The following is a 27272-nucleotide window of genomic DNA, read 5'->3' as shown; positions in this document are numbered from 1 at the left end:
ATACTTATGCTATTGTATGTGTGATGTTCTGGCACCAGGCATACAATAATGATGCTTCCACGACTGTAATTCATTAGCTTCACTCATTTTACAGCATTTTCCAGAGACACAACTGGACAAAGTTAATTTGTTGAATTTTTTAATTTGCTATTTGTCAAATTTGTTAGTCAGTCTGCTCCGAAAAGAGTGAGAAAGCAGAACTAGAACTTGGTTTTATTTATTTTTATTCAGAAGGGCAATCTCAGAACTGAAAGCCAGAAAAAAAGTGTTTCATCCAAAATAATTGGATATAAATAATTAGATCAGGAAGAAAACTATCAACAATACAATCTCAAAAAATAAAACCTGCACTTCCAACAAAGACATGAGAAGTTAATTTTTAAGAACAGAACAAGTAGCCATCTTTAATGCACTTGTTTCAATTGATACTTTAGCATAGTTCTTTATACCACATTTTACTCAGGAAAAAAAAAAAAAGGCAATTATATGAAAACAACAGCTAGTCAGTTCAAAATCATTAGTGTTTTTGCTACCTACCATACACATCTATTTTGCTTTTGAACAATGATTCAGATCACTTAGAGATTCCACTTAAGAAAATTGGGAACAACTTCACCATCTCACTTCTTTCCTCCCAAAATTAAAACCTTCATGTTTTTTTTATTTTGCTATTACATACTGATATACCAGTGAAAGGAATAACTAACCTTAAATGTGCTTAAATTGGTAGCTACTCCTTTAACAAAAAACAGTTAAAAGTTACTGCATAGGAATAAAGTCCGTTGTTGTATTAGAGCTCATATAGCATGTGCTCATTCCCCAGCAGGTTTTTCCCTGCAGACTTTTTCGCTTTGTCTTGTCAAGATGTGTCTTATGTCCTGCCACTCTTAATTGTCAAGAAGTCTCTAAATTTAACCTAAAGTTATTATTTTCTTTCAGGGTCAACTTCAACTTTTTTTATCTATCTTTAATGAAAGTAAGAGAATTGTGACAAAGAGTGAGGAATTTGATAAAAAGAAAATTAATTCGTATTTTCTTCCTTTCAAGGAAAAACCCATATAATCTGGACATCCACCACTGCACATTCTAGTGGATAATACAAGGTTGGATGCTTTAATTATTTAACTGCTCCTAGCCACTCTCCTCTGGGTAAATAACCTAGGAAATGGGATATCTAAGTTTTGTATTTGTAGCACTTCAGCGAGTTGTTTGTTGTACCTCAAAAGATACGAGTTTGAATGGATACAAGAAAGTTTTTCAGTCTTGCAATGAATCCACTAGACTGTCTCATCTCATCATCATCCTCTTAGGAGAGTTAATTCACCTGCAGCCAACTTACTGGTAGGAATTTGCAGCAGTCAAGCACCCCAAATAGCACCTACTCTAAGCTGTCAATTAAAACATGTTCGCTTTAAAGTCAGAAATCCATGCCTCCAGTATTCTCTGAAGACAGCACTAGGTTGCTAGGGTGCCACAAGAGGAAGTGTGTATGATACTTCAGGAAATGCCTCATAAGGCAGAAATGTGAGAATTACTGGAGGACTAATAAGAGCCATAAGCAAAGTGACTATTATCAGGGATACAGTCCTGTTTGTTCCCTATGTCAGTCCTACACCTGGTTGACATGACTGGACTCACCTAGACAACCACAGCCTACAAAACCCACCTGAACCCCATGCCACATGGGCCTACCTTCTTCAGTTCCACTGCTATGAAAATCCTAGCACCATCTCGGCTCCTACAGAGTAAACGTGCTCTGTGACTTGAAGTAAAAGCACGTCCAAATAACTATTTGACAATTTAAGAGATCTTTTAATATGCAAAAGAAATAACCAAGACTCTTCCTTCATATCTCCAAGCCCCATAGATACAGCTAATGAAAACTGCAGTCTGTAGTCCTGTTAGTCATTTTGTTCTGAGTTGCACCTATAGAACTGCACTTATTAATAAACCCTAGTATTTCAGAAATGAACAGATTAAAGTATAAGATGATGCTGAAAACTTGCCTTGCAGGGTCTGCCATACTTCTTGTGACTCAGTAATACACTGTCATAGATTTTCTGATAAGTCTTCATCAGTGAAGAAAAAACCCTATATTTAAGACTATTTTTTTAATTTTAAAAAGTTTCAAAAGTTTCACAAGTTTCACGAAAGAAGAAACTACTTGTGAAGAAAAACCACAGACAGTAGGAGAACATTTTCAAAGCTTGTAATGGATCATAATTCAGTAAAAACACACTAAAATTGATACATAAAATTATAGAGTATCTCGAGTTGGAAGGGACCCATAGAGATCAAGCCCAACTCCCTGCTCCTCGCAGGAGCACAATTTACAACTTTACATAATTGTAAAAGATTTTGGTTTGCTTTTAAATAATCTCAAAGATTTAATTATGACAATAAATAGGAACAATCAATGCAAGGTTAAGAAACGGTGTGGAACATGTAGATATGACAACTGTTGCACGATGTATCTGCTGAATCTCTCATTTGGCAGTGGATTCCAACAAGTCTTTTGCTTCATTTATTTTTGTTGCTAAGTAAGGTGATCCACCTAAGAAGAAAAAGGGAAAAAAAAAAAAAAATTATGCATCAGTATTAAGTACCAAACTACTTCACTTGCAGGCTCCCCTTATTACTCACTTTTATTAGCTCCTCCTTCCTAAATAGATCGTTTTATACAACTGCTTAAAATATGACATTGATATGAAGTAAGCTAATTGATAAGGAAACATGAGAAATGTAATCAAAACTGAAGTCACTGAAGAATAATGCTGAACAATTTGTCTCAGAGAAGACTGAAATCTGAAATCACTTTACATCAGTGTGATTTAGACTTGCAGTGCAATGTTGCTGAAAATATATGCAAGGTCAGCTGTCTTGAACATTCATCCAAAACTAATAGCTATTATTTCCACCTACCCCAGAAAGTAAGAGGTAAAATTGTATAAGTAATTTTGACAAAGAATCATTAAGTGTGTGGACATGCACATAGACACACACACTAAGCCTCTCTTGTGCTAGATGCCTGGAATTACCAGCCAGAAACCGTCACATTAAAGCTATTTAAACATGGTACGCCTTCTAACTTCTAGTCCTGAACACTGTCATTGCTTTACGCTCCATCTAACAATCTGATTACAGTTCAGCGCGCTTTTTGTGTTTGTTTTTTTTACTCTCCCCTTGAGTGCCAACCATCTGCCTACAGTCACCAAAAACAACATTACAAGGTCTGTATCAGTAACTTACCACTTACTGTAATACACCTATATTTTTTACATGAAAATATGATTCCAGCAGTATTGTGCACTGAATAACCTTTTCCAAGGCATCTGTTCAATCATAATTTTTCATTCATCATTTCATTCATTCTATTCTGTTCAATTCATCAGAAAACATAATGACAGAAGAAACACACAGAACTAGTTGTAGACACATGTGGCAAGGCCTGTTTAAAGACTTCTTCAGGACATTCCTGCAGGAATCCAAAACATTATAAAGTCATTTCCTGGTATAATAAAACAACCGGAAAAACTAATGGGAGTTTTCTTGTTCATGTTCTGGTTTTGTTTGAATGCAGCCTTATAGGTAAGACAGGAAAGTGAGGCAGGGCAGAGGAAGGGTAGGGAATTGGCTACAGAAAAATGATTTTTTTCTTTTTTTAAACCAATTGGCTTTTTAGCCAATAGGATTTACTACACTGAGTATTGCTTTTTTCAAAGAGTAGGCAAGAGGATCAAACAAAGACTAAAAACCGAAATAAACAATGTACCAACTGATTTTAAAGTGTGCATTGATTTTCTACATGTCTAGAGTGCAAGATCTTAAAGTAAATTCAAATCTGCTGGAAGTGTTTTCACTACATTTACATCCTTAAGTGCCATATTAATTTTGTAGCCCTCCAATGAGAGGAAATTCAATCTCATGATTGCCTAAGTGTTTGTTTATAATTAGGGCAAGTCCAAAAGGATTCTCTCTTCCTCTTCTTCTGTGAGCAAATGTTATTTCATAAAATTAGTAACTGATAAATTAAGATACAATGTATCCATATAAAAACACTTTAAAACTGAACTATGAAAAGGTTAATTAGAAACCATTTTAGTAGCACTCACTGGGGATGTTATTATGCAAACTTCATATATGTCTTATTTACTTATTTCTAATAATTCCCTCTTCAGAGTTTTGGATCTCAGATAACATATGTAACTTTTAAAATCTGTAATAATTGCCCTTTATTCTGCCAACTCCATCTGCTAAAATATTATTTTAAAAGAATTCTAATGTTGAGTATTATTTTTAAAAGCACATCTGTGCTACTCATAGCCAGAAGAAACCAAGATATATGCATAAGCAAACAAGTCTATGAGGCCACATGTTAAAGATTACTCCAGGCCGTAGCTCTGCAGCTGAAGACATTACACAAGATTTTTTTCTATGGCTATGCCAGAAGAGCTTCAGGGGTAGCACAGATGCACAAATCCCTTCAACTGGCGTGCCTACTGAGAAAATGCTCCATCTTAATAGCACACAGGAGGGCTCACTATGTCCATCCAAACCCTACACTGTGCCCAGCTGCAGGTGCATTACAGCTGTAAGAGTAGGCTGTTAAAATGTACAGTCTTTGTAAAGGGAACTGCCTCTTTAGGTCTACTCAACATCTGCATGGAGATTCATGGTTCTGACTCATGTCTCTAAGTACTGCTACAATAAACTCAGAAGTTAAATATCAAAAAATTTTGACCTAATAGTGGTTAAGGGGTCTCTGACCATCATAATATATTAGAAATGCAGAACAGAATTCCTTTTCTGTCTGTTCAGCTTATAAATTATAAAAAGTATAAAAAAAAGTGAGAAATCAAATAAGTAAGACAACTTTAGAATTAAATTGAGGGGTTAAGACAGCAAAGAAAAGCATCGACTAAACACTTCCTATGGCCAGCAGTCACAGTTATTGTTTTAAATTTCTTATAATGGGGTGCTGGCAGGGAGCCCTGTAATTCTGTCAGAAAGATATAAAACCCCTCCAACTTCCCCTTTTGACTTCTGAAATACAGTGCAACTCTTCACCATCTGTTATTTTAAAGTAGAAACAGCAATGAACATATGGGCTTTCTTTCTCAACCAGCTGTAGTGTAGTTAAAGTTATAATAATAGCCTTTCTGTAAGATAAATTTACATTAAAAACCTTTCCAGTAAAGCAACAGTGCCCAGCTCTACAGTTTTTCCAAGTGAATTCCATGAAGTCAGAAATTCATCAATGATGTATTTAGTGACTGCAGAACATTTCCCCATAGAAGTTACTTCCATACATGTGACTGGTCCATCTCAGTTCAAAACGAAATGTCAGTTTAAGGTAAAAATGTGACAGCTAATCTTTTTCTTATTTTTGATTGTTTTTTTTAAAGTGTGGAAGACTGGTCCCTGAGCTCATAGTTTTAACTGAAGCAGCACAAGTCTACAAAAAAAATTAAAGAAAGATAGGTAAAACTGTGGTTCATATAGCCTAGTTTATCTGAGAGAAGACACAGAGAAGAGAAAGTCTGTAAATAAACAGCATATGTTTGCACTCAGTGTGGTTATTTACAAAATCAGTAAACTTAAAAGGACCTCATCTAAGCCTCTTCCTTTCCAGCTCTGGTTAAGAGAAGTAAAAATTATTTACCTTTATCAGGATGATTCAAAATCATGATTCTTCTATGGGCTGTTCTGATTTTGGCCTTGCCAGCAGATGGACTGCAAAAATAAATGGAAGTGCTTACCATAAATGCCACTGAGCTCAGGCTATAAATTAACAGTTTATACTGGCTTCAGAAATAATTAAAACTTGAGATTTTCACCATCTTGTGGACAAAACATAAAACTACATCTCTGAGGAAATAACAATAACAAAGGCATGTAAGACACACTGAGAAGGACGTTTTTAAAAAGCCTGTGGATTGGATACACACAAATATCTTTCAAGGTTTTTTAAAATGCAATACATCAACACATTTAAAATAAACAATTTTTGAAAAAAACAAAAAGGAAAAAACCAGCAGCTCTAGGGTATATCTAGCTAGTTATTCATATTCAAACCCACATTTTTTCCTTCTAGAAAATAAGTATTTATACAACCAGTGACAAAACAACAAATATTTAATATCACATTTTGTTCTACTGTAAATATTTTTATAGCTGCTATAAATAATTCTTCTTTCTTCTGAGGCCTAAAGAAAAACCTGTATTTGTTATTTTTATAAAGTTGTTCAATGCGCTACATTCAGGGACACGCTGATTTACAAGTGCTACATAATGTTTTCTCCCTCAATGACACATACATAAAATATGTACTTGGCCTAAATTAAATATGTACCTTACGAGACAAATAACCACTTATGGATGCTGTAAGCCAACACAGTAAGGCTATCATATGCAAAAGGACAGTCTGAATGGTTTAGTTTTTCATAATTTGTTAGCATGCAGAAATGAAGCAGTGTTTTCCACTTCAGGTGACTTCTTAATCAGTGATGATTCAATTAATTAATCTTTTTGTAGATACAGTTTGAATGCTAGATATCAGCCTAACTACACTCCAAAGGTAAACAACCTCTAATTATTATTCTGTCACAGGGAAATTAGGGTATGTTGCAAAAATAGTTCACAGAACTGCATAAGAGAAGAACAGTTCAATGGAACAGAAAGTAACCGAGAAATTAAGAATCAAACAGAAGGTGAAAGGTCTTGAAATATATAAATACAAAAATGATCTGTTACCAGACAGCTAAAAATAACAATCACCTATATTTTGATTTGTAAAACGGTTGTTTAATAATAAAAAAGAAAGTTGATACATCACATTTAGACACTCAGATGGCCAAAGCCTAACTGTGGAAAAGTTGCAGTTGCGCATTATGGAAAACCATGCAGTTCTGCTCCAAGAAGGAACTGTGTTTATGTTTATGAGATACTGCTCATGCTACAGTCAGACTGATCTCTAAAGATTCTTAATCGCTATCAGAAAAACCTTTAATGTCAAAATCATATTTTCGTTGAACTGGTACAGCGTCACAATCTGAGTCACACCAATGTCATGATGCCTTCTAACAGCACCAACTGGCTGTTGGTCTATCGCCTTGGTGGAACAGTTGATAGGCTGGAGGTCAGGACTGACATTCAGAGGGCTGACAGGAATGGGCTGACAGCCCCCCTTCATGAAATTCAAGGACAGACACACAGCCTGGTGCCTGGGAAGGAAAAGCCCCTCACAGCGCTACGGGCTGGGGAACGGCTCTGCTGAGAGGGACCCGGGGCACAGCGAGAACAAGAGGCAGCAGCATGCCCTGGCAGCAGAGAAGGACAACAGCCTCCCGGGCTCTATGAATGGCAGCGTGGTCACTAGGCTGGCAGAAGCAGCTATTCCCCTCTAGTTGGCCAACCCCATCTAGCTGCTGTATCCAGATCTGGGACCTCTGTACAGGAAAGACACGGGCTGACCACAGCAGGTCCAACAAAGGCTGCTGCGATGGTTGGGGGCTGGAGCATTCCCCCTTTGAGGAGAGGCTGAGGGAGCAGGGCTTGTTCACCTTGGAGAAGAGAGGGCTGCCAGGGGACCTCACAGCAGCCCCCCAGCATCTACAGAGAAGTCATAAAAAGTATGGGTCCAGGCTCTCCACAGTCCTGCATGCTGGAAGGTTGAGAGAAAAATAGGCAAAATATTGAAAAGGGAGGTGCGGGCTGGACACCACTGAAAAGGGAAGTGTGAGCAGATACAACTAGAGATCTCGAGGTCCGTCCTAACTTCAGTGGTCTTATGATCATGATATAGCTGTGCAGTAAGCTGTGTTTAAAAAGAAAATAAATTTTAAAAATGCAAACAAAAACAAAGCTGCAATGATTAAACCTTAAATACATTTATGTCTGCACACTTATACAATATACTGTATGGTTTTTTAATGTCATAGCCTTTTTTTTATGTCACATTTTAAGAATAACAATTTAAAAATTTTTAACTAATGCATATATATAGATTTTGTCCATTAAAAAAAATTTAAATATTTCCTATGGAATAAAAAAACATGCGTTTTGTTTCAGAGGAAATGGTACAATACAGAAAGTTTTATTAATTTATCTAGAATTTTAACATGATTTTCAGACATATTTTCTAACTTTGGAAGTTCAACATTAGGGATCTAATAATTGTAAACCATTATACTTAGGATAGCTACATTCTGCTAGCATCTATTTTGTCTAATGTTTGGAAAACACTTCTAACATTTTCACCTCCCATGTTAATCTCAGATGTTTGTCCATCTTTGCCATCAGCAGTTTCTTCTACAGATTACATAGCTGTTCACATTACTGCTATGTTTATACTGAATTTCAGTAATCAGCAACACTTCATAACAACTAATGCAAGAACATTAAAACCTAAATTTAATCAGTATTTCCAATACAGTACTTTGTAGCTTTGGATAGTTTAAATACAAATAATGCACATGCATGTTTCTACCAAAACCCCCTGCAATCTTACGAGGTGGTTAGCAGAGAATAAGATTTACATTGTGTAATGGGCCAATATATTTGAAATTTAAAAGCAACCATTAAATACTCACCTTTATCACGGCTTGTATTTATTATACTGCCCATGCATACTCAGCACTTGAAATAATGAAGAAAATCTTTGCCTTAAAATTTAATCTGACTTGGAAGTGGTAACACAGAGGACAAGTGTTACAGTAACAACATCAAGGTCTAGACAGATCTAGTTTGTAGATTTGTGCATACCCTGGCATTTTCAGCATTACTTTAAAACTCACTTGCCTTTTTTTCTTTTTTTGGTGGCATATATATATATATATAAATAAAATGCAGTACACAGTGTGTTAAAACTAGTCTAGAAAAGTGTGTTTAAACAATGTGAAAATTTCCTATAAAGATGTTAAGCCATGCTTCTATACAAGTAAATGCTCAATCCTTTAAATATTAAGAACTTTCCTCAAATCTGATTAAGTCCTGATATTTGCAAGACTCAGTCCAAATACAACAAGCAGTGTCACTGTACCCAGTGCAGACTCAAGCTATTAAAATTAAAAATTAAAGGGCACTAATTTCAGATGTGATGAAGCTTCAGACATGTACACAAGCAGTATTCCGGCTAGGTGTTGACACTGTAAACATGCTTTAATGAGCTGCCATGTGCTACTCTGAAATATCACTGAATTTGTCCTTATGAAGTGAAAATGTTAATACATTACTAAACTTAAAGGCCAAAGGAAGTATCTCTGAAAAGCATTCCTATAAATCCTTTCTTCAGTGTGCAAGCATGAAATACTTCAAATCAGAAATTGTAAAATAAAACATTTAAAATGAATGCTAAATCTGCATAATTTCCATTATGTTACAAGTAAATACAATAGTACACTGAACAGGATTTTAAGTCCCACTTTTTCACCACTGAGGATAGTTAAAAACCATTCTCCTTATCTTTTTTTTTTTTTTTTTTTTTTACCTTAAAGTTCAGAACTGATCTAAACCATAAATAACAAATCTACTACCTAAGGCCCATCATTTGGAAAGCCCTCAAATTCACCACCAGCTTTACAGAAAACACTAAGGGGTGTGCTACCACTGGCCATCCAAATGCTTTAGAAAAAATCCACTGAAAAATCCATTGAATACTCACTCAGCTTGGAAATTATTTCCCATACCTACTCTAAATGAGAAATCTCCCCAAATGTTTTTGTTTGGAATATGTCACAACTTTAAAAATCAAATCACAGTGGAGAAAGAAAAAAATAGTATTAATATGAAAAAAAATGTGCAAAATTGATTTGTTTTCCTCATTTATTAATATAATCTACAATATTACTTATCTCAAAGGCTTTTTTGGAGATCAGGCCATGTGATCGCACTAATTAGCGCAGTATGGGCTACTCTGATTATTTCTAGAGCACCAATTCTCCACTGCAATATGCTACCATGCCTTCAAGCCAAACACAAGTCGCATGTTTTATTAGCATTTTATTGTTTGCTTTTTAGCTTAAGAAGAATATTAAAATGGTTTATAAGCCATTAGAAGTCTTTTGAAAAAAAGTTATGATTTTGGCAAGAGTATTCCACATTCTCACAACATGCATCTTCTCCATTCAGTGCTTAACAAACAAAACCACATTAATGCAACACACCTACCTTACACCTAAAATAAGACTAGCTTCTCGCCTACTCATTTTCTGTTCAAATCCTCCTTTATAGTACAATGAAAGACTCTAAAAAGAAGAAAAGGGAAACAAGCAATAATTACTTTCATGTACAAGGTGCCAGGACCTAAATCGTATTTATATGACCTCATTCAGAGCATTACATTAATCTATAATTTATTTCGAATGCATGGAATGACTACAAACCAGATAATAGGAAAGGACTTCTCCTTAGTGTTAACACATACAAAAACCAACTTTAAAATAACTGTTTTTACAGTTTTCTACTGCTACTAAGAGTTATTAATAGCTACAACCATTAAAGACCTGCCTTCAGGCAAAAGAGTCCAGAAACAAAGTACATACTAGCATAGAGTGACAGAGTGTGATTGTGTTTGGGAGGGCAGGGGAAAGAAAGGGAGTTACTTGTTTAGAACAGGTTTGGTACCACCACAATAGAAAATGACAAAAGTCACAATACTTTGGCATCCAAGGAATTATGAACAATCACTCTGAAGTCCAGATATTTCTACAAAGAAAGTAGGTAAAAACAACAGCAAAAGGATAAGAACAGATAAATACACTGATGAAGAGTCAGTATATTTTTTCACATGAACAAACGTTACTTAAAAAAAATACATATACATCAAGAGTTCTTTGACAGAACACTGAAAAATAAACAAAAATTAACAACAACAATAAAAAGGCTTAGCACAAAGCCACAACCTCTATTTCAGGAAGTCACTGGGCTGGAGAACACTGGAAAGGAGCAGAGTATATGGGGAAATCCTAACCAACTTCTGCCTTCATATCCTTCCCTAGACACCAACTACTGATGACAATTAAATACAGGATCTGGGGTTAATTTTTTTAAACTCACTGGCATGTGAGACTTTAGCCACTGTTTTAAGAAAGGGAAAAAAACAAGTGGGCAAAACACATTAAAAAGAAGGAGATCGAGATGAGAGTAAATCATTACAACAATTAATTGCCATAGGGAATGGGTTGAAAGTATATTTATCAACCATAAATGTATTTTAAATTTAAAAAAATAAATTACTGAGCCACTACTGATAGTTAGCAGTGATCTCCTCACTGTAAATGTTTCTATAAGAATTAGGGACGAGCCCATTGCTACACAAATAATAGTCTAAGCTGCACAAGTCCCAAAGGCAGCAGATGCAGCTTCAAGACAGTCTGCCTTGGAAACTGGCACACAGAAATTATTCAACAAGACTAGTCTTTTCCTCAATGCAAAACCTACCAACTGGTGAAAAATAAGCTTCTTTTGTTGCTATCAAAGGGGAGTCTGGCCTGAGAGTTGAGATTATTTTTAAGTGTTCTTTTTACCCCCAAGTAAAAGTGTGCCTGGCCCTTAACAAACCACTTTTCTCACTAAATACATCCATTCGCATTCGGTGAGAATTCTGCCTTATGTTTACACAAATTCTCTCTTATATAATTTCAAAATCATTAAAGCATTTAAAAGGCTCTGTCTATGATATCTAAGCAAAGCCTTTAATTAATCTTAGGAACGACATTCACCCAAATATTTCACCTATTGTTACCATGAAGTCACACACAGCAACAGGAAACATTTTTTTGGTGTGCTGCTATGATCTGAAACTAATTTTATCTTCTTTCTTCTACCCCAAACCATATATGAAATAACCAGCACTGTAACACTACAGGTATCAAGGCTGAAACAACTGTGGACGTGACATGCCTACAACAAAAATCTGTTGAGGAGCTGCTTCTATAGCTACAGGGTAACACAAAATAGGTCTGTAACAGTGTACACCGACATTACAGGTTAGAGTATGTAACACTGAGGGAACACACTGGGCTTATCTAGTCCTTAGAGAGGAAACGATGCTAATGATTTAATGGCCACGAGATAACACCCTTGAGGAGGCAGAACCGCACAGAAATTTGCAATGATGCTGAACAATTACTACAGCCAGGAGAGAAAAGCACACTTTAATGTTCTCTGAAAGATTTCCCAGAACTTCTCCCACAGCAGCTTTGGTGCAGATGGATTTCTGAAAAGGTTAATTCTTCTCTGCCCTTCAACTCTGGCATACAACTCTAATACAGGAAGACACTGGTTCACTATTCATGTAGAGAAGAGCAGTACTTGAATTCTCTCTAACACAGCTCATCTCTGTTCTTGGTAGATTTCATCTACAATACTATTTGAAATAAGAGAATAGGGAGTGATGGCTATAGGCTTAAATTCAGAAATCCTTTCTCATGTTTTTAAAGCCTACTTCCTTGACACTGTTCTAACCTCGAGAAGCCTCGATTTGGTTCACTTTGAAGAGGAATGAACAAAGAAATTCTGTTGTCTCTGTCCTTGGCATATAAGCAAAAACAGTTTGTTGAATTGGTCATCAAGAAAAAATATTTTCTTCTCAGAAGTGAAGTACATAGCAAGAATAATCAATTCTTAAATTCAGATCTTGATCCTAAACAGAATTTAAAGCAAAAGGAAATTAGATATAAAAGCCATTTTTACCATTGGTTAAAATGAGGGGAAGAAACATTAAGTCTTCATTTTAAGAAACATCTCGGCAAATTTCTAGTTCCCTAATGAAACAACTTTTGCATGCTATTCAAATTAAAGCAATTTTTTTTCTTAGTTGTAAATTTTAAGTAACAGCTGCAATGAACTGAAACAATACTCAAGGTATTTAACTCCTCAATAAGCTGGCAGTTCTAGACACTTGATTATTTATTAACCTTGGCTATTGCAAACAAATTCTGTACTGGAAAAATCATTGAAATGAGCTCTCCATTTCTTCATACTATTTGGGGTGAGAGGAGGGACTATAATTTAATTTACTTCATTTCTTTGCATGTTGTTATTGTTTAGCAACTTATGTCAGCAAATTCTTCTCCCTGAACAAATACTATTAATAGACTGGGGGCGGGGGGGACGGGACACACAAGACAACACACACCAAAGTGGCTGGAATTGCTCTGCAAATGTCTATTCACTCTTGCAAACTTTCACAAAAGCAGTCAGCTAAGAAAATCCAATCCATTTCGACCATGACATCTTCAAGATATTTTTCCTGGCATAGTACTAGGAAAGCATAATCACTGTTTCCATGCCAGGTAAGAGATTCAAAATTCCATAACTGAGACCATCCATCATATTATATAAAGTAGTAAGTTTTTCTGAAAACTCCATGTGTTGTTCTACGACCAATACAGTCATCCACTGAAAAGGTAACAAACACTGTCAGGAAAAAAAACCAAAACCAAACTACAATAACAAAATAGTTACAAGTTGTGTTATAGTATAACCTACAATTGCCTAAGATCAACTTCAACTTCCTTAACTTCAGTTAGGAAAAAAAATAATTGTAAAATGGCGTGCAAATTGCATTATTCTCTAGAAACCTGATTTTCAATGAAGGACAAGAGAGATGGTTACTACCCTCACTTCTCAATTCGGACCTCTATGAGCCTAAGCGGAATCAGATCCAATAAGCAAAACACAGTGCAAAAATCTCTAAGGAAGTGCTATAGAAGACACCCTTTTCTTCGGGAACAAATAATTTTTAGGAATGTGGAATTTGAATATTTTGACCTTATTTTGCTTAAATTGTTTCTATCTTCAATATCTTCTATCTTTCAACCTTCAAAATTATTGATTTAACAAAGAAAATTAATGAATGCTATTAAAATACTTCCTTTTTTCAATTTCACATTTTAAGGAAATATTAACATTATAATTAACAGCATTAAGATCTGTGTGAGAAGGAAAAGCCACATGACTACTAAGTGCTATGCACCCTCTTGTCACTACACGCAGAAATAAAATAGGGTCACTGATATCTGTGACACCAGTTACAAAACTAGGCTCAAACTAAAAAAGAGTTTCTCTGGAAATAAGTGTTATGACTTATCACAGAGGGGAAATGACAGTGTTTTCTCCTATGCCTTTCTTCACGGAAAAAAAGATGGTAGAAAACTTCAGGACTAAATTACAGCAGCATTTACGCTTCATATTTCAGAATATATATTTAACTGCCATAAATGAAAGTTAAATGAGAGATAGAAATTCAGAATAAAACACAAACACTTTTACTTGCCTTTATTTACTATTTTCAACTAAAAGATGAGTGCAGCTGTTGACTGTACATGTTATTTATTTAGGTAAGTAAACAGAAAGTGTCAAATACTCAAGATACAGCAAGCAGGCATTTTAAATGATAGCTTTGTAATTGCTCAAGCTGACCTTATCCAAGTCATTTATAAATGAGCAGGAAGAAAGGATAAACAGCATCTGGATTACCTTGTGTGACTGCAATCAACATGAACAGTGATTTCTATTGAAAATGGTGGTGAATTGCAAGTGGGGGGAGGAAGAGTGGGGGCTTATAGAGAACAAACTAGCTTTTAAATAGGCAGCTGCTTCACAGTTTCTCAAAAATGGAGGTGATGAGGGACAGGGTTTGATTCTAGTAAATTAGGGTAAAGACTGAAAATTATAGCGACCAAATGAGGCACCTCCAAACACTACAGGAAACCAGCAAAGTAACACTTAGCCTAGACACTATATGTCACATGACACTTTTTCTAGTAAACAGAAGTAGTAACTGCTTGATTTCCTTTGTCAGTATAGTTTAGAGGGCAATATGCTGTAAAGAAACATGATGGAAGTGTTAATCCACAGATTACACTTAGCAGCTTCAAATTCCCCAAACAAAATGATGTAAAGTCACTAAAATAAGACATTTGGACAATAAGCACTTACATAAGATCTTTGCACATAATGTTTTCTCTATTGTTTTAAAGAAAAATTATAAACAGGAAATAATTGATTGTTAAGGGGAAAAGAAAAAAAAATGGGGGAAAAAATACAATCCAAGAAAGTAACAGCTGTAGGGTAGTAAACAATAAAAATCTTGGCTAAGAATTATACAAGAGTCTTAAATCTGGACTATGATTGTAGAAAAAAAAATATTATCACCACCCCACAAATGTAAAGCTGACAAATACATACAGTTATAATGGCAAACCAGAAGAGATAGTTTTTACTATATTCAGCAAATCTTGTCTTACACTGAAAACTTGTATTCTGCAGTTCAGAAACAGAATAGCAGAAGAGATAGTCTACTGGAAATCAACATACAATTCTGGGCTGTAAGGCAGGATGTGGAGGCAGACAGAGGATGCAGCTCCAGGGACTAGGAACACTGAGAATGCAGAAGCTCGTGGTTTGCTCTTTATGGTTGTTCAGGAATTCTGCAGGACTCTGAAAGTCACTGTGATAAAAATGAGATAGGCCTGTAATGAGCTTGGCTCAGCCAGAATACCAGTATTGAGGGGTACAGTTTCCTAGGAACAGACATCTCTCTGCGCAGTAGCATGTCATATTTCAATGTGTTAAAAAGAGTCACTGCCTGCTTTCTTATGTGAACATGTCTGAATTTAGATTCTCTAGCCTATATCTACAAATGGATAGAAAAAGAAATGCTGGAGTAAAACTGCTGGGGAGGGAGGGTGAAGATTGAAGCACTCCATAGTCTGAAGCCACATGTCCTTACTGCTAGCTACTTCTAGCAAGCCTGCAAGTCAGACTGTATCCATACCACGTGAAAGCAATTTAATTTGCAGTACCTAAAGTCTCCTATGCCGTTTTGGCAGGCAACTTGGGAATTTCTCAAAAAATTACTTTGAAAGGGAAAAACAAAATTGGTGGTGGTCTCACAACAGCAATGCAATAGAAGGACAGAAAGCAAAAACTTATCCAGGAGCACCGTTTCTGGCTGATACACATCACAATTAAAAACAAGTGTGGACCAGCCCCAAGAGGACAGCCCGTGTTTCAAGCCCTCCCCTTCCCAAGCAGCTTGCACCGTCAGCAAACGGACACGAAGTACAGATGGCAAATGAATTGAACCCTAGTGTCTGTCTATACTGTAGACAGTCTGTGTTGCAACTGGCCTCACATTAATAGGTACAATGCTAATGATCACTTTAAAAACTGACCTTTAATGTATTTTTCAGGAAATAATAATCTGCAACAACTCCTCCCTCAACACCCTCGCCCATCAGCATCAAGAGGGGAATTGTATTCTTCCACTGTGGATGCATGTTCACAGACTATGAATGCTTAAATAATACACTGCCACAAGCAGGCATCTACCTCACTGGGAATGACTTTAATCAAACTGCAGTAGAACATATTTACCAGAGGACAGTACAGCCACTGAAGCAACAAGTAAATGCTCTCAAACATTCCCTGTATATACTTCTTTCACAACACACTAGCTCTTGATTTTTTACCTCATTATATTTTTTAAATATGTAGGGCAAAACAAAGAACAAAAACTTGGTTAAAAATTCAAGTTAGCTGGGGAAGAAAAAAAGGACAACTCAAATGTGAACAAAAGGATAACTCAAATGTGAAAAAGAAAACAAGCTCCCCCATCTATATGGTGACATTTCCTAGACGTTTATCAATTTGCCTTCCTGATTTTTAGCATTGTATCTGAAAGAAAAATTACTAAATTCTTTCATTTTTAGCTTCTTGAAATGAAATTGCATGTCATCAATTTGTAATCTCTAGGAATTAGCTATTTTCTCACGGCGCACTTCAACAATTTATCATACTAACAATGAGTTATGAAGCATGGAACATCACCAGGAAAATCAGAACTGTTTATCAAACTCACAAACATCTTCTGGTATAGCTTCATGCCCAGAGACTTAAAATATACCGGGTAATATGCCAGAACATACACAGTAAGGAGCACCCCTACCCTAGAAATAAAACAATCTAAGTGGCACTGTATTTAACATTAAAAGTCTCCTTTCTAAATACTTGAAGTGAAAAATCATAAATTTAGCATAAAGTAACTTCTAGACTTACAGATGCTGAAACTCTCTTTGCTGTCTCTGTAATTGTCTGCTCTAATGGTTTCCAAAGGTGGAATGCATAACGACCTGAAAAATATTGAAGTTAAATGAAATTATAACCAACATTCAGTAAAAGGGAGAAAAAGCCTCCAACTTACGTTCATCAGCTAACAACAGAAAGAATTCTCATTTAAAATAACAAAAATCAAAATCCTTCTTGTTAATCTTTGTCTCATTTATCTGCAGCACAGCACTGCTGCACTTTACTGTTTTTCAAGATATTCTCTCAACAGCCATTTCTGGATCCTGACCAGCCGAAGTCCCACAGTAAACTTGCTATGGTTTACATTTTTCAATCTTTGTATTATTGGGGGAAGGAGGGAAGGAAGAGGTTTAGCATATTTCATCTAAGAACCTAATCATGATCTCTAAATCTAAAGATCTATTGTGTTTGGTCACAAAACAAATAGATTTAAATGCCTTTCAATATGATAAATGAAGTTATCTGCCTTGTGAACTTTAAGAAAAAGGGCAGTATGAAACATTAGCTTTGGATATACATTAATTATTAAATACTCTTTAAAGGTTATGTCTTCCAAAAAAAAAAATTAAAAAAAAATCTATGTACTACACGTTTCTTGCTGTGATGTTGTATGCTTAATCACACATTTTGTAAGTACTGCATTTTTTATTTCGTTACAAAGAGAGGATCTTCTGGGATTCATAGGCATTCAACTTCCCACCGGCAGTGAACATCTATAGCTAGGACAGCCTAGAGGGAACTCTATTAGACTGCATTCTCAGAAGTACAAAGCCTATCTATCAACCTCAGAATCAAGATTTGTGCCATGTTACTGGAGGATTTTCCCTGTAAGTCACCCCTCCCCAATTACTGTTTTAACTGTTCATTAGCAATGTAACTTACACAACACACAATGGAAAAAACCTTTTTATAAAATGTGTCTCTGCTTCATTCAAATTAATCTTGCTTTTATTCTTAAAACATGTGATGTCCACAGGTTATTTCAGTCATCTAAGCCTGTGCCTATGTTGACACAGAAGTTAAAACCACTGTTAGAATTTCACTGATGAAATGCTGTGATGTACTAATATATTACCTCACCTTCTTAACTTTCCTAGATGCCATTAATTCTTCAGCTCAACCAGCAGAAGAAAATCTAAGAGCATTGCTCTTCTGCTTCTATAGAAACACATAGATAAACTAACTGCTTAATGGGTGTACATCACCAAAGATCTTATCTCTCCTTCCCAAATCAAAAAAACAACACAACTTGTACCCACCAAACACCTGCTGCAGTTTGGTGCAACCTATGCATTTGCACATTGCTGATGATGGTTGCTTTTATATGCTAAAAACAATGGAAATTGATTTGTGTATTTCAAATCCAGAATAGGTCACAGTTATCTAGTCCAAGTAACCCAGAGTATCAATCATGTTACACCCATGCCCTGTGTTCACTAGAACATATTTTTCAGAAGAACATACAGTCCAGATGCAAAGAGTTCAAGTAACAAACAATGTACTATGGAAACAGTTTAGCATGATAATTTACTGTAGCCACTAAAACCTTCTATTTTGCTCTATTTGAATCTGTCGAGCATCACCTTCACATCACAAGATCCTGTTGTACTCTTCTGCACTAAAAAGTCTCCCCCTTGAAATATGCTATTAAATAAATGAAGTAAACTTTTCACACTACATTTTACAGACAAAAAGCAGATGGAACCTTATAGCTGCTGCCCATAAAATTAGTTTCTCCAGATGTGACTTTTCAGAAAGAATTCTGGAAAATACATCAAGGATTTCGAAGGGACAGGAACTATAACTGGACACAATTCTCTACAGCACTCTCAAGTAACCTTTCCACTATTTACAGTCATAAAAACTTCATTAACTGTTTTGAAAACAACAGCTCACAAGTGACAGTTTCACACTCAGCTGGTAATTTAGCTTACCTGCAAATGCAACAGTTGCAACACCAAGTCCAACTGCTATCATAGTTCTGGCCTAAAGCAGAAAAACGGGAAATCAGAATAACATGTGAATTCTAATTTGAAATATATGCACCTTTTACTTTAACAGCGTGTATTTCTGATGTCTGATGTTACCATTTCATATATGATTTACAACAAAGATGAAAGTAAGTTCTGTACTCTACAGGCTATTTTAGATTTTATAGTTCAGCCCCATTAACCCAAGATTGAACTTGGAACTACCCATTAGCAATCCAGTGAGGAAACACTAACAAAGCAGCACACAGTACATAATGATAAAGAACAACTATTCGGGATTACTTGAAATTATTTGTTCAGACTAGTTCAACGCAGTACATAACAGAAAGCATCAGTTTATTACAAAAACATTGCAAAGTCCTTCACTGGGAATCTCACCATGACACTGCTTGAACATGGTATTGGAACATTGACTTACATGCTACAGCCACAGATGTATATTAGTGTTTTCCATCTTTCACACTTAGACTTATGAAAGTGCCAATAAAGACATGAAGCCCAGTAGTCTCTTTTCACTACTTAGTGTCAATCACTGACTGGACTCTATCTTATAATACAAATATTTGTAAATAGGCAAACTTCTGACAGATTACAGACAGCTTTCCTTATCAGTGAAAATTCACTCTATCTAACTGGACTCTTGGAAACAAACCAATAAAAAAAGACTTGAACATCTGCTTTAGACAATAGTAATTCCTACCTTCTGCTAACTCAAAACCTCCAGATTAGATGCATGTGTTTTCCTACATAGTGCGTGAAGAAAGTCAGGCATCTCAAGGACAATAAGAAGCATCTCCATGTTGAACAAGAAGCTGCTAAAAGATATGTAATAAACCTCAAAGAAGGCACGAACTTCTCACATGGTTACAGAATTCAAGAAGGGTAATGAGCATTGCTAAGTGTTGGGGGCATCTTTCTACTTCTGAAAAGCCTACATATAATCTTTGAAATAAATAATCTGTGACACAACCTGTTTTATGATATGATAGTTCAATAATGCCTTGAAATTTCCCCCAGGAAACATGAGAAATCGTATTAGGCCTGTTTAGCTTGAATTCAAAACATAAAACCAGGGAAAATGCTTTTAGCACCAGGCTGTCTCTTCTATATATGACTTCCTTCTGCATTTATCCAGTAACTGGTTTATATGTTTTCTACCAATAAACCTGACATCTGGACTTGAAGCCCAAATTTCAATGTGAGTGCCCCAAGAAGTCCATCTGGAGCCAAGCTGCCTTTCCTACTAAGATTCCCAGGGCTAAAATTCTCTGTCTCTGATTGTACCCAATCTCATTTCTAGACAGAGAGGAAGAGTTAGGAAATACAGGTTCTAAAGCCTTCCAAAGCTGGCTTAGTAAGGGCTAGAACACAGGTCGACAGCTATCCCAGCAAACGGGCAGCTGTACAAGATGTCAGTAGGTACTGCCATCATGCCCACTGACTCCTGTGGCTTTGACCCTGAAGGCAACTATTTATGATTGTTGCCTGTATTATTGAGCTCAGTATGGAAAAAGTGGTAGCCTGCTCTGAGGTCATCTAGAAGTAGCTGTATTCCTCTACATCCAGCTTCTGAATCTTATATATTTTTACTAAGTACCTACCTCTCATCTACCCAGATGGGGCTATTCTAGCTATTTCCATAACACAATACTGCAATTGCCTAGAGGTTTCTAGTAGAAAAAAAGAAACTCACTAACATACTGAAAGTGGAGTTCCAAAGTTAAGACTGGGTAAGTTTCAGCCTCAAATATCTGGCCGTCTAACCCATTTTAGTAACCTAACTCTTCCATTTCAGTGTAGTCTTCAGTCTCGATATTAGCATTCATTTCTGAATGTAAAAATAATGTAGTAGTTTTATGTCTGTTGTTCCTTTCAGTTCCACAAAATTTCCCCTCATCTTTAGACCATGAAAAAATGTAAGTACGTTACCTTAAATGGTAGAAGATATAAAATAGCGAAGCATACAGTTCATACCCTCACTAAACTAAAATTCTCTTAATTTCTTCTCACAAATCAGTTTTCCCAGGCTTTCAATATTCAAACCTTCTAAAAAATTCCCCTAATTCCTGTTTATACAGTAGCTAGAAACTGCCCCATTTCTGAAAAATACCATAACCCTATAGAAATTCTGTATTATTCTGTTCTGTGGTTTGTGATCATGGATTTATATTCAATAGATACTTTCCTTGACTTGTTCAGAGTGACAGCAAGAATCTTTTACTAAGTAGTTACAGTCAATTAAGAGCTCAACAATGTGTAAAATAGATCACACTGGCAAAAAAATACTAGTATTTATTAGCTTGTGCTTGTCCAAATTAAGTTATACTTGCTTTGCCACCAAAAAGGTGGTTTAAGTCAGCAGTTTACAACAAGGTATGCTGCCACTAGTAAGGCATTAGCAGCAGCCACCTCACCACAATTAAGGCCAAGAATAGAGACCAAGATAATAAATAATACCTGGACTCTGTCAGTTCAGTGCAAATAGCTGAAGTCTTCTTGCACATTATTCTGGGAACACAATGCAAAGAACCCTTGAGGGCCTTTGATAGTCAGCCATGTCCACTGGGATGCATTATTTCAATCCCAGTGGAAAGCACTAGCAGTTAGTGAAAAGCTAGTGCTTCCTGGAAAACAGCAGGTAAAAAAGAAGCACAGCAGCAGCTCTAGAATAGGAGCAGTACACACCATCAACAGAAATATGAAGACAAGCCAGAAAACTAGGTAAAAGTGGTGGAAAGCTCAAGGCAGAGACACGCAAAAGACTGTCCGTGTTTTGAAGTGAGGTACAACCGCGGGAAAACTGAAAAGTATTGGTTTACAGTAAGTCACTTTACTTGCATAATAAGTAGGTTAAAGTCACTTGCCACACAGTAGCAAAAAAGTGAAAACTTAACAAGAATTTAAGGTGCTTTGGTATGACATGGTGTGAATACATCCTAACTGTAATGCATGCAATAAAAACTGACTTTTAATCGATGTACGTAAGATTGCATGGCTTGTCTTTTACTAACACAGCCTGTCTAATAAATCAGTGGCAAGTTTCACATACTAACCAGTAAGTCTTTTAAGTCCAGCTTGACTTAGTTTCCTTTTCATCACTTAACTCTGTTGAGCATTTAGAAGAGTAAGTCAAGGTTAGTTTGGTGCTTTGAAATGTAGAGTATATAGTATACAGCTTTAATTAAATGCACCCCTTTCATATAAATATTAAATGAAAGCAACTCACTGTCATTGTGGAAGGGATCAGTTCATTTACAGCATGCTAATACAACTACCACCACAACCAGTTTTGGCTCCCATTGCTTGAAAATGCCTTTTATTTCAGACTCATAAAGGCTAAAAAAAAAAAAAAAAAATACTTACTGACTTTCAATTATGATAGAACTGACCTTCCCCCCCTCAAAAAAATGTCATTAAGAAATGTCTAAGATGTACGTTTTAAATGAAAGCATTCTGTTAAGATCCAAGAGGGAAAAATAAAGAAATAAAAGATTAAAATGTAACATCTGTCCATTTCTTTATTCAATGAATCAGCTCCCAAAGGTCAACCATCAACCCTATGCTATTCTGCTGATCTCAGTATTTTAATTTTACTATGGCGTTCAGTATTCAGTAACAAACCCTCCTAGAAACAGAAAACAATAAAACAAAGGCTTGCTAAATCTGCAAAACCTGATTTTTTTTTTTTTCTTTCCAGAAACATATATAAGAAAACACATATATTAGAAAGGCAACTGCAAGATTTGACTTACCAGAGTATTTGGCAAACAAAAGATGATAAAGCATATACAGTATGTACAGAGGTATACATAATATACTGTTAGCATACAGAGATCTGTGCCCTAAACCTTTAATGTGTAATTTTCCAGTAGCCTTAATTTTTTCACAGAAGAAATAGGGAAGAATGAGATATTCTTTCTGCAAATTTCTAATCTTGTCTCTGATACCTTAGCCATACTAAAAAAACCCCCCACAAACGACTTCCGTAATTCCTAGCATTTCAGCTTCTTCTATGAAGTAAAAAAAAAGTTTAACTTATTAAAAGAATTTCAAATGCATAATTTTAAAATTCCAGTGCAATGCTATTACACCTGACCACAGGCTACAAGAACCACCCTTACAAATGTTAAAACATACCTGCTTGCATAGGAATTGTATTTTATACACCAGTTTCTTTAACACAATCATGGAAAATACCCTTCTTGGTCAAATGGAAAATATTCTGCTCTTCTCACAACTAGCTTTCAGACACTTAACAAGAGCTCTACAGTCTTTTGCTTCAGAAAGCTACAGTGTAATGGAATAAAAAGCACAGAGAAAATAATTATTTGTTCTGATGAGTTGGATAGCATTTTGTTATTAGTTCATGATTAATCAGGGATCGGTAAAATAGGAAGTATAAACTTACATTGAAATAAATACAAGTGTAAATTGCTTGCTTAACTAAAAAAACCCAACAAACCAAACCTTCCTAAAACAAAGTTGAAGTGCCGTATGCCACTAAGAAGTAGGATACATGAGTATATTAATCAAGTGTAGAAAAATATTTCTGAAACTACTTTTTCCCTTAAATAAAAATTCTTCACCTGAACTAAATGACTGTTTTGTATGGAAGCTAGAATAAGGCTTCCAATCCTCAGAAGAGTACGTACTACAGTTTATTGGAAGACTGTTTCAGAGCAAACCACCTAATTATATGGAACCAGATATATTTTGAAGGGGGATTATATTATAAACTATCTGCAACAGATTTGATTTCATAATCTAATGTTTTACTTCCAGTCCTACCTTCCTATGAAATTTAATTTATTTTCCAGTAGTGAAAGTAATTTCAGCTAGATGCTGTTCTCCCTACTCACACAATTCTCATGTCAATTTATGTCATTTATTTTGCAGTAACTTTTTTGGTTTTTGTGTAAAACTATACCCAAAGTTCCTGAAAGTTTTTCAATGGAAATGGTACCTGAGCAAGGTTCGCTAATAGAAGCCTTACCCGAAGACATTAAAATCAATCTTATTGAGTATGTATTAACTAACAAGGGCCTCTTGCAGGCATCTTTGAGCATAGACACTATGCTTCTACATTGTCTCTCCAAACTCCAAGTGCTTTTGTAAAACAACTACAAGAGGGCCCCAGATCAAGTGACTACAGACAGCTCACATCCAGGATATCTCACAACCAAGACTCAGGGTAGGATATTGAACAGAGCTCTTTCAGCCCTGAGAGATGGACACTGCTGTTAAGACTTCACTTCTCCTACCACTCTTTCCTTCCACTGTGGCAAGGAGGCCCCGCTAACCATCAGAGAAACAGATACACAGCACTGCAGTTGATCTTGCTATTACTCTGTGGCAAAATTTTAGAATTTGGTTATATGTAACTTGACCTTCTGAATTCCCTAGCCAGGGATGCAGTAAGCATAGGTACTGTCCCTTTTTACCCTATCTGTGTTAACACCCTCTAAAGAAACTCTGAAATATCTTCTACTGCCAACCACATGCTAACAGTTTACAATGTACATATGCCTGAAAAATACTGTATTCTCCACTGAAAGGACTAGCTAAAGAATAAATTTTGATAGAAATTGCAGCAATGCAGAACCTAGTCCTCTAAAACGCAGACCATATTAACCCCAGATGCAATTTTTATCCCAGATAGGTAAGCAGACTCAAAGACTCCACAAAGTTCACTAGGAATTTCCCTACTAGCATTCCACATGGACGTGACATGGACATGACAATAATGAGTTTCAGATTCAGCTTTTTAAGATTACACAGCTTGCTGTTAAATACACAGAAAGACCCTCCTGGGGAAAAAAAAAAAAAAGTCCTAGACTGCAGTAACAATGAATAAATAAGTTATAGAGAACTGTAATACAGAAAATGGTATTAAAAAAAAATTGTAAAGGTGATACAGTATATTTCACGTTGCTAGTAGCCATAGTTACCATATGGGAACAATTGTGAGGTCTTGAAGCTTGGTCAAGGAAGAAGAACAAGCTTCAATCTCCAAACCCTAGAAAATAGGTAGGCCATCCTGGACCATAATAACAACATCTGGGATTGTGTTGCAGATAAGTCATTTGACAACGTGCAAAGTGACTATTCGGTTACTTAACTTGGCAATGAAATTAACTTTTGAGTGTCCTAAATTGAACTACCTTCATTATATTAGTAAAAAACACACCCACAGGTGAAAGAGACCCCTGTCCAGGTTAAGACCCTTCCCTTGAGAATGAATAGCAGCAGAAGCATTATGTAAGGCACGTTATAATTGTATGTTAAACACTAACAAATCAGTATCTAATAGGTATGTCTGGAAAAGTACCAACCTCTGATTTTTGTGTATAAAAAGAGTATGAAAACCTGTTGTTGCTGTTCTTGATTTGTGGAAACGTCCACCAAACACCCAGGCCTGAATAAATAAAGTATCTCTCCTGAGCGTGTTAAGATTACGTTATTGCATGCCAGGCATGAATCTGCTTTTCAGGTTACAGAGGCAACAACATGCACACAATGAAAGCAAATACATACTTAAAGCCATTTTAAAAATGTGAAAACTTCACCATTCGGAGCTTTAAGCACTGACCCATGCATTTTTCTGAATGCTAATTCCTTTCCAAAGGGAGCTCACAGTCCCAAGAACTAGCTGAAGTGACCAGGACGAAGGGATGTGATGATACAGTTGCAGCACACCTCCCGTTAGAGCGCGGGTCGTTACAGGAAACTTTGGAGGCCTTTTCCCTCCACTCGACCCATCCAGCCTCTCCCACATGATAAAATGCCGGGTGAGAATGGCTCTTCTGAAACAGAGCTCTACAAAACGCTCAAAGTTGTGGTAATAAAACTTGCACAGAACGTGAAAATGTCACGGGTACCATGTCTTTCAGGCGGGGGGGTGGGCACATTTTAGGCCTCGTCTGCTCGTGCCTGTGAAGGCTGGAGCAGCACAGCGCTTTACGCGGGGGCTGAGGCGCTCCCGTGGGCCCCGCTGCCCACGCTGCAGCTCCACCCGCACCACCAGCGCCACGCACGGCCTAAGGCGAGGGGACACAAGCCTTCGCACCCCGGGCACCACCGCCCCGACCACCCTGCCCACCCCCGGGAGGGTTGGGGAACGCCTGCCCCCCGCAGTCCCATCCCCCGGCCCGCTGTCCCGCTGCTCGCACACGTTAACTCGCGGGTGTGTGAAAGCCCTGCGCTGCGAAGCAGGGCAGGTGGCGGCCTCACGGCCCGGGGAAGGGGGGTGCAATCGCCACCCGGGCCCGCGGGGGGCACCCCCCAGCGGCACCAGGCCGAGGGGGAGGAGCGACCCCTACCCGGCTCTGCAGTCAGCGAGAGAAGGAGGAGGAGGGAGAGGGGAAAGAGGAGGAGGAGCAGAGCCGGCTGTTGCCCTCCCCTCTCCTCGGCCGCCTCTCGCGGGACGCTCTGCCTCCCCCCAGCCCCCGGCGCGCTCACCAGCCCTCGGTCCAGCTCCGCCTGGCCCTTGCCGGCGCCCGTAGGGACCCTGGCGTACTCGGCGTAGCGCAGGCCCTCGGAGGAGGCCGCGGCTCCTTCCATGATGGCGGGGGGAAGGAGAAAGAGCTACAGGTCGGCCGGAGGGACAAACCAGCCGGGGACGGACAGCGAAGCTCCTCCCCTCGCCGCTCTACCGCGCGTGGGGCGGGGCCAGCGCTGGCGCCTCGCAGCGCGGCGCCGCGGCCGCCTCCGCGCAGGGCGGGTTCTGTCCCCGGCGAGGCCGGGCCCTCACGGCAGGCGAGGAGCCGGTTCCGGGGGAGGCCCTGCTCGCCCACCAGCTTAACGCTGGGTCGGAGACCGGGCACCGGTGTTTCTTTCTTCTGTCCTTCTGAGTGATGTGAGGAGCTTGGAAGACTGGAGGAGGCTGGTCGTTCTAAATCACCAGACAACCGAGAAAGAAGGGGGAGATGAAGGGATGAAAGATAATTTATGCATAGGAAACAGGATAAGAAGAAGGAGAAAACACTTGTGAGAAGGAGAGGCCACACAAATGTTTCATGTCCATCTGCAGAAAGAATGTGGGATTTTAGAAGGGGGAAAACAGGTAAAGGAAAGAATAAAGAAGAATTGATCTGGGAGGGAAAAAAAGCAAAACCGCTTAAAATGGTTTTTAATATTTACATTTCTACACCTTTCTTGATGTGTCTATATTTCAGTATATTTATATTT

General features: G+C 37.4%; 1 protein-coding gene across 2 annotated transcripts; it reads right to left on the bottom strand.

Moving 5' to 3' along the window:
* Nucleotides 1-207: 207 nt before the first annotated feature.
* On the bottom strand, nt 208-26714 carry DNAJC15 (DnaJ heat shock protein family (Hsp40) member C15). 2 transcript variants are annotated; one of them, XM_074912583.1, is made up of 7 exons: nt 26544-26655; nt 22312-22421; nt 19029-19080; nt 17065-17138; nt 10168-10244; nt 5663-5733; nt 208-2554 (listed from the first exon to the last, which is right to left on the bottom strand). In XM_074912583.1, the coding sequence occupies exons 2-7, from the start codon at nt 22315-22317 to the stop codon at nt 2487-2489; spliced, it is 348 nt and encodes a 115-aa protein (XP_074768684.1). In that variant the 5' UTR covers nt 22318-22421; nt 26544-26655; the 3' UTR covers nt 208-2486. The 2 variants fall into 2 exon arrangements, with proteins under 2 accessions (XP_074768684.1, XP_074768673.1); XM_074912572.1 differs by lacking the exon at nt 22312-22421 and having other exon boundaries at nt 26544-26714.
* Between the last annotated feature and the right edge of the window lie 558 nt (nt 26715-27272).

Source organism: Athene noctua, chromosome 1, assembly GCF_965140245.1.
Source record: "Athene noctua chromosome 1, bAthNoc1.hap1.1, whole genome shotgun sequence".
NCBI lineage: Eukaryota > Metazoa > Chordata > Aves > Strigiformes > Strigidae > Athene > Athene noctua.
Note: the sequence above shows the minus strand (reverse complement) of the source record. Positions and strands in the feature narration are given on the sequence as shown.